At 45.3% G+C, this 14,533-nt stretch overlaps 1 protein-coding gene across 3 annotated transcripts in view; it reads left to right on the top strand.

The window, feature by feature from the left end:
- Positions 1-14,533, top strand: part of SEC24C (SEC24 homolog C, COPII coat complex component) — a 1,750,167-nt gene that overhangs the window by 400,765 nt on the left and 1,334,869 nt on the right. For 2 of the 3 annotated variants that reach the window (XM_069610689.1, XM_069610687.1), the window contains one exon: positions 5,428-5,496. The exons of the other annotated variant lie outside the window; for it this stretch is intronic. In XM_069610689.1, coding sequence (XP_069466790.1) covers positions 5,428-5,496 — 69 coding nt within the window. The remainder of the gene's footprint in view (positions 1-5,427; positions 5,497-14,533) is intronic. 3 annotated transcript variants of the gene reach the window in all.

Here is a 14,533-nt window from a genome sequence, read left to right as displayed (position 1 = left end):
TGCCTGATGTAGCCAGAATTCAGTACCGGCCAAGAAGTCAGACTTCTGTTAGTATCAAGTCACCAATCTCTATGGCATGGGCTACTAAGGACCTTGCATTAATGAGTGCTCCTTTGAGGAGGGGAATAGGAGTCATTGTCAATAGTGTGGAAGGGGCCTTGCTATTGAGGTCAACACTTGAGGCTGGAAGTTTATTCTGTTTAGGTATTCTAGAATTCGGTTTGGGAGTGGTGCTCAAGTTGGTGTGGTTCATCTTTTTGGATGTGATATCTTGTTTGTTAATGAGGTATTTACTTTGACAGTAGTAGTTGGGAGGCTGGCAGGCGGTTCGAATAACTTAGATAGTCTTGAGCGAAGTCTAATGTTTCTGTGCGTAAGGCCGCACGGGATGTTGGTTCTTGGTGGATTCGGGGTGTGACTAAGGTTGATTGGCTCCACTGGGATAGATTCCACGCCTAGTGTGGCGACCCTGGTGTTGATAGCCATAGCATTTAAAGTAATGGTATAGTTGAACGCATCAAGAATTGAGGTCAGTGTGGTCCAGTGAACAATAAGCTGAAAAGCATTGGCATGCATTATGTGCTACAACAGTCGAGGTTCCTCTGGTGGTGATTGGTGAAAGTAAGGCTGTATGGCCTAGTTGAGTGTAGTGAGTTATTCTAGTTCTAGCGCTAGATATGTAATCACAGTGGCAGAGGTAAAGGTATGGCTAGAGAGAAAGGTGCAAGTCAATGCACTCTGAGCCAATGGGGAAGTGATGAAAATTAGGTCAGCTGGCGCATTTACTATAGTGGGTGCAGGAGTGGCGTGCTAAAGCAGGTGAATACCTAAGCATAAGTGCAACCGAAGTGGCGCATTTCCTAAAATATTGAAAGCATGCCTCAGGCTAAGTCAGGTGACTGTAAGGCATAGCTGGCATAAGAAATGGCATGTTTCCATGACATAGCAATAAGGTACATGAGTATGTACGTTAAGGTTATTATTACATTTGGTGTAGGTGACTAGGTGCATAATTATGGGCAAAAATCAAGATGGTGCGTGATTATCGGCAGAGTCAGTTAAATCACAATTGAATCACAATGGCATGTTTACACAGAGTACCAGTACATGTATGAATGCAGGCAGAAATCAAAATGGCGCGTGATTATAGGCAGAGTCAATTAAATCAAAGTTGAATCACAATTGCGGGTTTACGCGAAGTACCAGCATGTGTATGAATGCGGCCGAGATCAAGAGGGAACAAGATTATAGACAGAATCAATGAAAGCGCAGTGGCGTATTTATACAAAGAACCCGTGGGTACTTGCATACAGACAAGTATAGCGCGAGCTAGGTAGGACAGCTTGGGTTGCGATACTAAAAGTATATGGGTTGAGCTATCATTAGTTTGTGTTAATATAGTATAAGCCTTGTGACTTTTCCTCAGTCTCAAATCACAACAGTTCAGTTGTTGAGGAGTAGTCAACAAAGTGTTTCTGTGGTATAGCTCGAACGGCGGAAAACAGTAGCCTTGTCCCTTAGCCTTCTCCCGTTGGCCGGCTTCCGCCTGTTGGCGCAGGGGTTTGGCTAATAAGGGACTCAGTTACTAGGTGATGTGGAGGCAAAAGCCTCGTTATGATGCCACGCCGGCCATTTTGGGATCAGGTGGCAGTGCACACGGCCAGTAAGATGATCAAAATTAAGCAATTTTTCTCAAAATAGATGAAAAACAGCGGCAAAACAGGTTGCAGTGGTCATGGGGGTGGTGTCACCTCGGGGGGAGCAGGATGGGGCTCCGGTGATGGTGGGGGTCTGCTGGAGCTGATGGTGGGGGGTGGTGGAAGGTTCAGCTTTGCTGCATTGCTCCTGCAGTGGTGGGGGCTCCAGCCCTCTCCTCTCCAGGCGCGCAGGTTCTGCTGATTTATGATGACTTTAGAGCAAAGATGCATTGGCAATCTCCCTCCCTCCCTCTCTCTCTTTCTCTCTCTCTCCCACTCACTCTCCCTCTCACGCACACATCGGGTAGGGATAGTGTCAAAGGTTCACACGCCCTGTCGATGCCCCCTTTTTGAATTCGAAAAGCCAGACTTGACACTATGCAAATGATGTCCTCTTAGCAGATACAAGCCAGAGAAAGATGGTTACAGGGTAAGTAATGTTTGCTGTATCTATCTATCTATCTATCTATCTATCTATCTATCTATCTATCTATCTATCTATCTATCTATCTATCTATCTATCTATCTATCTATCTATCTATCTATATCACCGAACATAATTAACACAACACACACAACACACCTATACAACCTCCAGCACCACAAACCAGCTCTTTTGGGCTTATAGGGCAATTGGACTATGCCGGAAGGCCTCCAGTACCACACACTGGCGCTCGCTTTATTATAGAGCAATAGGACAATGCTGAAAGACCAGTATGAGCTGGCTTTGTAGGCCACGTTGATCACTTTGCACAGTGCTCATGCTATGTTCAAGGCATGAAATAAGCAGTTTTGCATAGCAATTTTCAATGCAATTCTGTAGATTTGCTAATTAAATGGACACCTGTGTAGCACAGCTTGCTATTTAAATTGCCCTGTTCTGTGAAAGCACAGTTAACCCAGTGTTTCCCTCGGGGGTCTCTCCATCCTCTTTTCCCTGTTGACTGCAAGTTCAAAGGGGCTAAGGGAGAGGGAGGGAGAGAGTGCAACGTAATAATCGCCACTCTTAAGTGTCAAAGTGGCCGCCGGGTTCTGGGATGGCGAGGAGTGTTAACTTTGAGTGCTCCTCCTATGTGGCAATAAAGATCTCCCCGAAATTCATAAACTGGGCTTTTCTAGGAGATGGACACTTAAACGCATTTGTTTGGTGAATGATATATTTTTGAGAAACGTTTAATGTCCTTTGAACTGCTCCAACAACTGTTTTTACTATCAACATATGATTCTTTCGTGTATGCACAGTTCAAACATGCTATGGTCCTGCAATTCCAGGGTGGTTATGATCTTCGGGCACAGTCCCCGATCTATGCCAACATGAAAATGAGCTTATCCCTAAGAAGGATATCGTTTCACTCTATCAGGTTACCTTCCACTTTCAGTCTCGTTCCTACTTAAAACATAAGCAGAAATGTGAGGAATATGTGGATACACTGGAACTGGAAGATTGTCAGGAAGCCTTGATCTCCCTGCATGAGATGGCCATCCCATCTCGATTTAGGCTAATCCAATTGATAATTCTTCACTGGGTTTACTATGCATGGGATTTCCTCTTTAAATGTTGCCTGCTGTGACTTTTTTTAATCATATGTTTATTTATTTGTGTCCATTCATGCAGCTAACCTTTACATTTTACACACACTCATCTCACTAATATCTCACTTCAGCAGTCCACACAAATGCTGTATTTTTGCTTATTTTATGTCTTGGGTACAAATAACTTCTGGTGACATTACAAATATTAGTACACAATTGCTAATCATATACGTTTGTTTGCTTATCAAGAAATATTTAAATGGCAAACTCTGCTAATCAGTTTTTGAAAACTAATGTATGCCTTGATGTTATTGGCTCAATGTAAAATGCATTAGTTGTACAAACGTTCTCAAAAGGCTTTCTTAACTTGGTACTACTCTAAAAGCTATTATGAAAAGTCGCAAACTGTAATTTGATAATATGGGCTGTTTTTGTGTGTGCCTGGCCTGTTTTCTTTTTCCCAGCCCGACCGTGACCCCCACACACAGCACCCACAGAATCTGGCCTTTCAATGTGTCAGAGAAACTAAGGCCACATCAATTACGAGTGATGTCCAATGTAGGCAGCTTTGCCCATTGTCTTGTAAGCCAACTAAAACAACATCCTTCATTTAAAAGGAGCTACCCTAACCTGCCTTCTAGACCACTCACCTTTTGTATGCAACTTGTCACCTGCCAGAAATGAAACCTAAGAACGTTGTGGAACCATCACTAGGCCTTCACATACACACATCCTGCGTCCCGCCAAAAACAGTAGACCCGTTCACCAACTCATAGGGGGTCATTACGACCCTGGTGTTAAGGGTTTAACGGCGCCGTAAAAGGTGTCGCCGCGGTTAAACCCTTAACGCCTGATTACGAGGTCCCTTTGCGGGAACCGACATTAACGGCTGGTTTTACCGTTAGGGTGCCGCAAAGGGACCTTGGTGCTAATTACGGTACCGCAATTTGCGGTACCGTACTTAGCGCCTTCCCCAGTCCCATTGAGCCCTATGGGGTGAAAATGGGAATGGGGAAGGGCCATGGTGAAATGGGAAAATACCGCCCCACCAACCTTGGAATGGGGCGGTATTTCCCCATTCCACCATGGCGGACTCGTTACAACACCGGCACCAACCATGGTGCTAATAGCGCCATGGTTTAGCGCCGGGGTTGTAATGAGGGCCATAGTCTGTTGAGTGTTCACTTCCGGTTACTGCATCATATGATTTCTGGTCCAATGATTCCCTTCAAGTGGCATAGGTACTTCACCCCTTGGACGACATCTGCTCGGTTATGATCAGTCACATTGTCTTCACCAGTTTTGGCTGGTCCAAGCAATCACACGTGTGCTGTGGACCGTGGCACAATTTACTGCCAAACAGTATTTTTCAGTGCATTTCAGAGTGTATGCCCAAAAAGGTCCAGTGGGGAACAGGTAGTGGTAAAGGCAATGGAATCAGGGTACCACTAGAAAAGAGCTTGGAGCTGTGACATAATAAGGGGCGTGAGCAACTTAATTTTATTCATGAATATTGTCCAGTATAGCTAATTTGCTTTTTTTTCTCGTAATTGGCCTACAAGTTTTAACTGGGATTACTACAGTCTTCGTTTACAGTGCTTGCCATCATTGTGGGAATACTGTGCTAATCTGGAATACTGGTATTTGGCCTTGCTGTGCTATGTGAGCATAATAGAACCTGTCGGTGCTGGACTAATGTGATGTACTGGGATTTAACACTGTACCATAGTGAAACCTGGCATTGCCTGGCTACCTGCGCATATCCTTGATGATGTCCATACCTGAGCATTGGACTACAACCATGGAGGTATCTCGGTTTTTAAAACAAAATATTGAATGGTTTGAGTACCTGAGCTTGATGGCATTACTTTGTATTTGATCACTATAACTGGAGAATGATGGAAGCACCAGAGATTTTCATGTCACTACCTGACAAATGATGATACCCCCTGTGCGCATTATGACAGTAGCTGGTGAGAGTACCTGGAGCTATGATACAATGTTCCTGCAACAGCCAAAGCTATTGGCTTTGTCAATGCTTGTTTTTGTTTGTTGCATGATTGTTATATAATTGTATGTAACTCTGAGGATAACACCGTTCTTAGCAAATGAAAGTAACCACCTTGCATTTTTCAATATTCTTCTCTTCTCTCTGCTTTTTTTGTGGCAAAATGTTTCATCTGTATTTTTAAAAAAGCAACTCAATGAGCTGCCACCTCAGCAGAAAACGAGACACAGAATAGACCCAGATGCTATTCCTAGTCCAGTAAGTGCAGTGTGTCTGTCTTTTCCTGTCGTCTGTCTTTGAACACGTGTGTGCATGCCTTCATCTTCAAACTTAACACTAGTAACCCACCTAACCTCATTTCTCACGATTATCCCTCTGTACTTCTGCATATGCTTGCCATTTCATCATCGCTCGCCATTTAGTCATCGTAGTTCATGCCTCCAATGCACAGGTTAAGTCGCTAAGGGGCAGTTGGTTTACTGTAACATTGTTATTCTTTTTAGAATGCCAAGAATGTTTACCTCATGACTAGTAACAAGTATGCCACAAGAAAACTGCAGTCGTCGTGCAAAGATTTGTGCACACGTAATGTTAACATAACCTTTTATGTACAATTTAAAGGCTGACTTACTTTTACAATAGCCTCCATTGAATATTAATATGCATAGCTTTTTACAAAAATGTTACTTTTTAAGTGAAAGCCTTGAATCGGTGCACGCTTTAAAGTAATGTTCTTAAGTCCTAAATGACATTGGCATTTGTTGAATACCTTTGTAGATCAAGAACTGACAATGCACACACATTATATGCTAATGTCCCATGTAATCTAGATTTTATATCTCTACTCTTTTATTGTGCTAATATCTGTCTGGCAGGCAAATGTTAAGATTGCTATCTATCCCAATTGGAGTCACTTGTGTGTTCATAATATGAACCTTGCTCTTACGTCAGGCTTTTGTGGTATGACTAAAATCGAAGATTGGCTGAAAGATTCTGTAAGATGAGACTTGTTTCTTGAAGGTTTCCAAACATTTTACTATTTATAGAGTTAATGTTATGCAAAGAATACATTTTTTCAAATGTGGCCTTGTTTATGTACACTTCGTTTGGAAAGGTTTATTTTCCTTTAGTGTTTTGTTAAAATGTTTAATTGAGAAATTCAATTCTTCACATTTGTATATATATTGGCTACCTTTTGTCAACTTTCATCCAGAATAGCATTGGACTCAGAGTGTAGGTTAGGAATACCACAAATGTTGCCTTATCCACTATGCTGCAGCTGAGGTACTGAATGCCATACCCAAGCATGTACTGACACACTCAGTGTTTAGGTCCTATACACTTGTATGCATAACATAACCAGAGGATTGGTAGCATACAGGTTTGAACACCGAGTTCCGCCTTATAAAAAAACATCTTTGGGAGATGAATTCAAACCTCTCGGCCAGCGTGACACATTTTTTTTCCATATATCAGAGTTGTCTTGCTTAAATATATGGAACATAGCTCATTCTCACAAATGGATTAAGGGAGTTCAATGAAGGGAATATTACTCTGGGACGCAACAGACCATTGAACACTGATGTGTGTGTGTGCTGCAGCTGGAGTAAATGTTTTATGTATCACTCATATGCATTTACATGTTTATATCGTAGCAAGCGGATTGGTAGTGTATACTGAGCTTAAAAAAAAAGCAACTTTGAGAGATGGGTTTAGAAATCTGCCAGTGCTCCATGTTTGTTGTTTCCATGGATCACAAATGTCCTGCCTAAGTAAATCGACCATATCTCGTGCTCAATTAATGAAAAGGGTTAATTAATGGAATATTTCTGCTTTGTGTACTGCGACTGCAGCCGTTTACTTTGTTATTCATAAATGTGGGTGTTTGTGTATGCATACATGTATATAAGCAAAAAAATATACTCCATGCTAACTCTTGGTTTACTCAAGAACTCAAGGATGCACGCACTGGCAAAAGAACAGCACTAACCGCTTGGCAAAATAACCTCTCCACCACCACAAGAGACACCGACCTCACTATCGCTTAACAATACAAGAAGGCCATATCCACAGCCAAAGCAGCTACATACAATACCAGAATTGAGAAAGCCAATTCACAGTATAGAGAGCTATCCTCGATCTATAAGGAGCTTACCATCCCCACCACCTCTGCTCAACCCACCGAGAAAAACGCCACATGGTGCAATAACATACAAGACGCCATGCTAAACTAAATTAATACACTCCAAAACAAAATCAAAACCCAATTTGACAAACTTCCCAAACCCAACCCTATAACTAAATCAGCCACAGACAAGCTAGACAGACACAACTGTAGTAAACCCTCCAACTCCTTCACCTTCAGAGAAGGAACCACCCCCGAAGTGCTCCACATCATGAAGCACATCAAACCATCAATATGTAAAGATGACATATGCCCAGCTACCTTAATCAAGGACTGTGCTACAACACTTTCCCCTTTCATCACCTCCTTCATCAACACATCCTTTGCTGCCAACACTGTCCCAACCACCCTCAAGGAAGCTTGGTACGGCCCCTACTAAAAAAAAAACCTTCCCTCGACCCAGACTCCAACAACTACCGCCCAATCGCCACAGTGCCATTTCTACTGAAAATTCTAGATAAAGCTGCATATCTACAGATTCAAGCTTAACTGGAAGCGCACAACCTCCTCGGAAAAAGACAATCAGGTTTCGGCCCCCGCCACGGCACAGAATCTGCCTTACTTGACCTCAAGAACGAACTACTCAAAAACATGGACAAAGGAAAAACCTCACCCCTCTTACTCCTAGACCTCTCGGCAGCCTTCGACCTGGTTGACCACAAGATCATATGTAAGTATCTCACCGACACAGCCCACTTTTCTAATGAAGCCACCACATGGATCACCTCTTTCCTGGATGGTCAAGCCATGAGAGTTTTCTCTGACCAAGCATCTGCCCTACCGTCGCCCATCGATGTGGTGTCCCACAAGGCTCATGCACCCCCCCATGCTCTACAACCTCTTTACCCTCCCATTATTCAGCGACCTAGAAGACTTCGGCATAGCCTTCACCAACTGTGCCTAACGGGCAACTATGACCAAGACATAAAAACCGTCCAAGACATATATGTCCGCATCCAGGCTTGGATGGCAGTAAATGGACTGTCTAAATGGCGAAAAAAACGAAATACTATTAGTAGGCCCCAAAGAAGCCCTAAAAAGACTTGAAAACACATATAGCTCTTTCATCATCGAGGACACAATCATTACAACTGCAGCCTCTGTGAAAACTTTAGGGGTTTACTTAGACTCCGCATTTTCCATGGACAGACAAGTCAGTGCCATCTCATCAGCAGCAGCTCTCACCTCAAAAATCATAAATGCAGTAAAACCATATCTATCACAAAAGAACGGACTCAATATTGCCAGAGCCACAATATGTTCAAAATTAGACTACTGCAACATCCTGCTCCTCTGCACCTCTACACATAACATCAATCGCTTGAAAGTAGCACAAAACCATGCCCTCAGAGCTGCTCTCAGCATTGCCAAGAGAGCACATCACCCAAGCAAGAAGGGATGCACACTGGCTCCCAGTCAAAGAACACATAAAATTTAAAGCTCTCACAATCACCCACAGATGTATCACCCAAACCGCACCAGCATACCTAGTGGAAAGAATACACCAAGCACCAACCAACAGGCCAAAACGCAACAAATACTCGCACCGACTCTCAATCCCAGCATTGCATTTCTAGCCCCCAAAGCATGGAACTCGCTACCGCACAATCTGAGAAGCGAACAATCTCTCTCCACATTCAGGAAATCGCTGACAACAGGGTTGTTCAACTAACTCTCGACTGCCTGCTTGCCTCTCCACCCATCTGTTCCCTTGTAACCTTGGAACTACGGGGTGCTAACCTGTACTAAGTTGAATATGCTGTTTAACAGCACCACGATGCCTCTGGGCCAAATAAATGTGTGTGTGTGTAGGTATATAAACCACATGCACACACACAATAGGGTGACTGTCGTCCCCACCATGGTTAAGGTGAAACCTATGGCTCACCGGATTTGTCAAGATTCTATTGCCGATAACCTTTGACCATTTGGATGTTTAGGGATGCCATTGTTCAAGAAATTCTTTTGGGGCTAAAACAATTGGTGCACACAGGCCTCCAGATAAGGTGTGTACTAGGCCTTTTTACGAATTAAAATCTTGTAAATATGACAGCTTTTATTTTCCTGTGTACATTTACACACCGGTTTAGAGCAGAGGGCAGTGCAAAGGTCAGGTTACTTGACAGAAACCAGAAGGCTTCTTTTGATTTTTATCTACATGGATGTAATTGCAAGCCACCTCTGAAAAAGAATGTATTTCTCTGAAGCCTTTCAAAAAAAGAAACTGCACACTGTTTCTTTCCATTCAGCTTCAGAAGCATTGTGCATGTTTTCCTAGAATTTTACGATTGTATAATTAATAAGATGGAAAACTAAATTGCAATAGAGAATTAATACTTTGTAAACAAATTATGCTTTTTTTTCCAGTGAAAGCAAACCAGCATTGCACAATTGTGTTTTTCAGTGTTCCGGTGCTGTGTGCATAATCATGCTGAGGCGATCATTTTTGCACTTATAATTTAATTTAAACTCTAATTGTAAAAACAGTGTTTAAAATGATGACTATGTACGGTCTAGTTTACAGCTATTCAACCTTGCAGTCAATGGGGTACATTACTATAAATGGTCAGTGGCAGCATAGTCTTTGTTCAAGGGTGAGTGATTGTCATTACACTGATCACAGGAGTTCTAGCCTCTCAAATCTTCAGGACTACAATTAAAACATCCAAAACCTGACTCTCCAGGAAGTGAAATAGAAACTCAGCAAAACCTGTCCCTGTGATAATACAGATAGGTATTTAACTTTATGTAGCGCTTCATGATTCGTTTGTCATACATCTTGGTAATGTGATATATTATGTCTCGGGAGGATAGCTTGGTGGCAACATGCTTGCCTTGGATGATAGACGACAAAGAGCAACACAGGTTCGATCCCCGGGTCCATGCTTAGAAACCAATGGGTATTAAGTGCATTATAAATAAACTATCATATCATACCTCAGTCGATACTCAGTTAACCAACCTCTTCAGGATGTTAGCCAATGAGATAGCTCAGCCGGTTGAGCACTCATTGCTGCAATCTGTGCGTGATCTGTAGGTTTCTGGCTCGAATCCCAGCAAGTCCAACTCAGCCTTTTATCCTTTAGATATAGGAGTACCGACTTTGGTTTGATGATAATTGTGATTAAATATGTTCTATGTACAGCGCTTTGCCAAAAGAGCTATATAAATAACCATTTGACCATATATAGAATTTAGCATGGAGTCCTTGCCTCCCTGCACTGTTATATCATAACACTGGCATACCATTAGGTAGTAATAGCTCCAGGAAATTAGGACCTTCATTAAACATCAAAAGACAATTCTGCGATCGAATATCAAAACACACAATACAATTCATGTTTGCTTTACTATATAATTGGCTAGGTTTTTGTGATTTTAAATGTATACAGGAGAGATCAAATGGCCAGACCTTAGAGAAATAATGAAAGGTGTATTCTGTCACAATGCAGAAAGCTGCCACATAGTAATGATTTCCATACAGTTTTTGCACATGTCAGCTGGATGTCACATATATTTTACTCTCTTGCAAAGGAGAAAAGTCATTTTTACTCTTAAAATCACATTTACTCTCAAAGTTTAAAAATGGAGAGTAAAATACTCCCACCTCTAAATCTTATCTGGAGCACTGGGTATACATCTTTTTAAATTGTCCTGAATCCCATACCTTGTCGAAACACTTTTTTTAAAATACTTTTTGTATTGATTTTATCATAGGAAATGTGCAGTGTTTTCACAGGCAAACAGCCAAAACCTCTGACACAGGGTTCCTCCATGCTGGTTTTGAAAGTGGCAGGGGGGACAGCAAAGCCTACATTTGTTGGTTTGGTGGAAACCTGTCCAGGTGTCCCTGGTACCAACATCTTTTATATATATATCTCGGAGGATGCACTAGTTGTTGGGACCTTGGAATATTCAGAAATTAAGATCTGTCCATTCTTCTGGTATCCTCCAAAACTGCTAAAAACATGTTTTCGAGGGGATTGGGTCCTCCGACGTATTCCATATCTGACAGTAATCACCACAGCTGTGCTGCTTCGGAAAATCTTTCCGCATCCTGCGTCGATGACGTCGATACGCCGCCGTCGAGGACCTCCTCCGACAGCCGACGTCACTTGGTGTTATAAGTAGGACGCACAACGCCCGTAGCCTCAGTTCCATTTTTTTCCGCGAACGTGTTCGCTTCGGAGATCTCAGTGCGCCTCGACTCTTTGGAGTTTGTTCTTTAGGTTTTTCGAACCTGTTGGTTTGTGAGACGTTTTCGAGATGTCTTCTTCTTCCACCCTGCGTCTGGGCTTCAAGAAGTGTGGGGACTGCGGGTCCAAGATGTTGGTGACGGACTCGCACAACACCTGCCTCTGGTGCCTCGGGGAGGCCCATGACATGGATGATTGTGTCGACTGCCAGGCGCTTACGTCCAAATCCTTGTTGGAGCGCAAGAAGAAACTGTCGGTCGGTAAGGTGTCCGAGCCCCGGAAGTCGAGGTCCACGGGGCTTTCGACGGACGATTCGAGAGGCGACTCTCTGCATCGTCGTCGGAAGTCCAGTGGGTCTCGGAGTGGGTCCCGCCACTCCTCTGCCTCTTCAAGGCACTCACAGAAGCGCCATCATCGGTCGCCTTCCCCGTCCTCGTCCGAGGACTCCGCCCGTCGGCGGGTCGCTTAACCCACCAAGCATGCGACTCTGGAGGAATGGGCTTCCTTCGGTAAGAAAATGCTAGCGATTCTCGAATCGCAGGGCACTGGTCCATCCGCACCTCCAAGTGGGGTCGGCCGTGATCGGACTAGAGACACCGCTCGTATGCCTTCGGGCTCGGGTGGTCGGCACGATTCGCGGAACGGTCCCGCTCGGACAAGGGGAATTGTTCTAGTCATGCCGGTTCCAGTTCCCGGTCCTCGACGCACTCGAGACCGTGTGTACATGTGATGTCTTCGAAGAAGGCGTCGACGCCGGTGGCGCCGAGGTCGTCGAGGGACTTTCTCGAGGCTCCGACTACGAGGAAGTCATCGACGCCATTGGCGCCCAGGCTGTCGAAGGACACGCTCGGGGATCCGCCCTCGAAGCCTGTGTTGGCGCTGTCGATGCTGTCGGCGCCGCATTCGACGCCGATTCACTCGACGCCTTTCGCGGCTGTTTCGATGGGGGTACCCCGGGGTACGGCGGAACCCCTAGAAAGGCTCTGGCCAAGGCCAAGCATGGCTTTGTTCCCCATTTTGTGCCCACTTTCCACCATCTTGAGTACATTTCGGAGGTGGATGAGGGCTCTGATGAGGGCATGGTTCCTGATACAGTGCCAGATGAGATTCTCTCGGGACATAGTCAGATTGAGGATCTGCGTCAGTCCCTGCACGACGCCAGTGGTCTGGACACCTCTCTGGAGGTGGAGTTTTGTAGGCCTGAGTCTGGCACCCATGCCGACTCCTCGTACCGGCGCCTTATGTCTAGGGTCACCGAGTACTTGGATATCCTCGACCAAGGTCCACCAACTGACCCGGTACTGTCGTTCCATATGTCTCTACAGAGGAGGGTGGCGGTGGCTTGGACTGCTCCGGAGAGTCTCCCGGCAGTGGGCAGTCTTTGCTGCGAAAATACCGCCCAGCCAGTAGCGACCCCTGCTACTTGACCAAGCACCCCACTCCGGAGAGTATGGTGGTGCAGGCAGCTACGGCCCCAGCAAAGCAGGCGTCGTATCCTACCATCCCTCCTGATAGGGACGACAAGCGTTTTGATGGTTGGGCAAAGAAAGTGTTTTCTTCAGGGGGTATGGCTCTTCAGGCTGCCAACTCCGTATGTGCCTTGTCACGTTTCACGCACACTCTGTGGAACTGTTTCCTTAGCGGCTGAACATATTCCCGAAGGGGACAAACGGATGGTTTTCTTGCTATGGTCCAGGATGGCAAGGATGCCATGTGTGAGGCCGTTCAGTCGGGTTTCGACATGGCAGATTGCATCAGCCGGTCCATATCGGCAAGCACCGTAATACGCAGGTTTGCGTGGTTGCGGAAGTCGTGCGTGGTTGCGGAAGTCAGGGTTTGCTCCTGATGTGCAGGCCCGGCTCCTCAACATGCCCTTTGATGGGGTCCATCTTTTTGGCAGCATGCTGACGAGAGCCTTGAGAGGTTGCAGACCTCCAAAGCTGCAGCGAAGTCGTTGGGTGCTGCAGTTTGCCAACCTCCGCCTTTTCGTCCTAGGGGACAGCAATGGAGGGGAGGTTCCTTTCGTTATTACTCATCCTTTGGTTAAGCGAGAGGAGCTGCCAGTCAAAGGGGCCACCGTAGGAATGCCAGAGGTGGAAAGCAAGGTACTCGAGGTGCCAAGGCCGCTCGGGCAGTTGCCTCTTTGCCCTCAGGCAACGCCGCAGCCGCTTCAGCTCAGTCATGAGGCCATGTCCCATGGTTCGCCGGTTGGGGGAAGGCTAGCGCAGCATCTTGTCGAATGACGTGCCATTACTTCAGATGAACAGTAGCCGTGGGCTATGATTCTGGAGATCATAGCCCACGGCTACTGTCTTCCCTTTCGGCAGAGGCCTCACGACAATCCACCGGGGAATCTCTCGTTGAAGAGTCCGGATCCGCTCCTTGTGCAAGAGGTTCAAGCCCTGCTAGAGAAAGGCTCCATAGAACTGGTGCCTGTAGCGGAGAGGAACAAGGGATGGTATTCCCCTTATTTTTTGATTTCCAAGAAAGACTGGGGATTGAGACCCATCATGGACTTGCGCAGTTTGAACAAGCTCCTCAGGAAGGACAAGTTCAAGATGGTTACTCTTTCTCAAGTCCTCCAGGCCCTTCAACTTCAGGACTGGTTGGTGTCTCTCGGCCTCGAGGACACTTATTTTCATGTGCCGATCTACCCAAAGCACAAGAAGTACCTGAGGTTCGCGGTTGGCGACTCGCACTTCCAGTTTCGGATCCTGCCATTCGGATTGACCTCAGTCCTGAGGATCTTCACCAAGCTCATGGTAGTGGTGGCAGCGCATCCCAGGAAAGGGGGGATTCACGTCTACCCCTACCTGGACGATTGGTTGATCAGGGCACGCTCTCCCGAGCAAGTCCTGGATCTGTCCGTCACCTGCCACTCCCTCCACAAGCTGGGCTTCTCCCTCAACTTAAA

This window comes from Ambystoma mexicanum, chromosome 8 (assembly GCF_040938575.1).
Source record: "Ambystoma mexicanum isolate Mex_15411 chromosome 8, UKY_AmexF1_1, whole genome shotgun sequence".
Taxonomy (NCBI): domain Eukaryota; kingdom Metazoa; phylum Chordata; class Amphibia; order Caudata; family Ambystomatidae; genus Ambystoma; species Ambystoma mexicanum.
The sequence above is the reverse complement of the archived record's forward strand: the minus strand, read 5'-3'. Positions and strand labels throughout refer to the sequence as shown.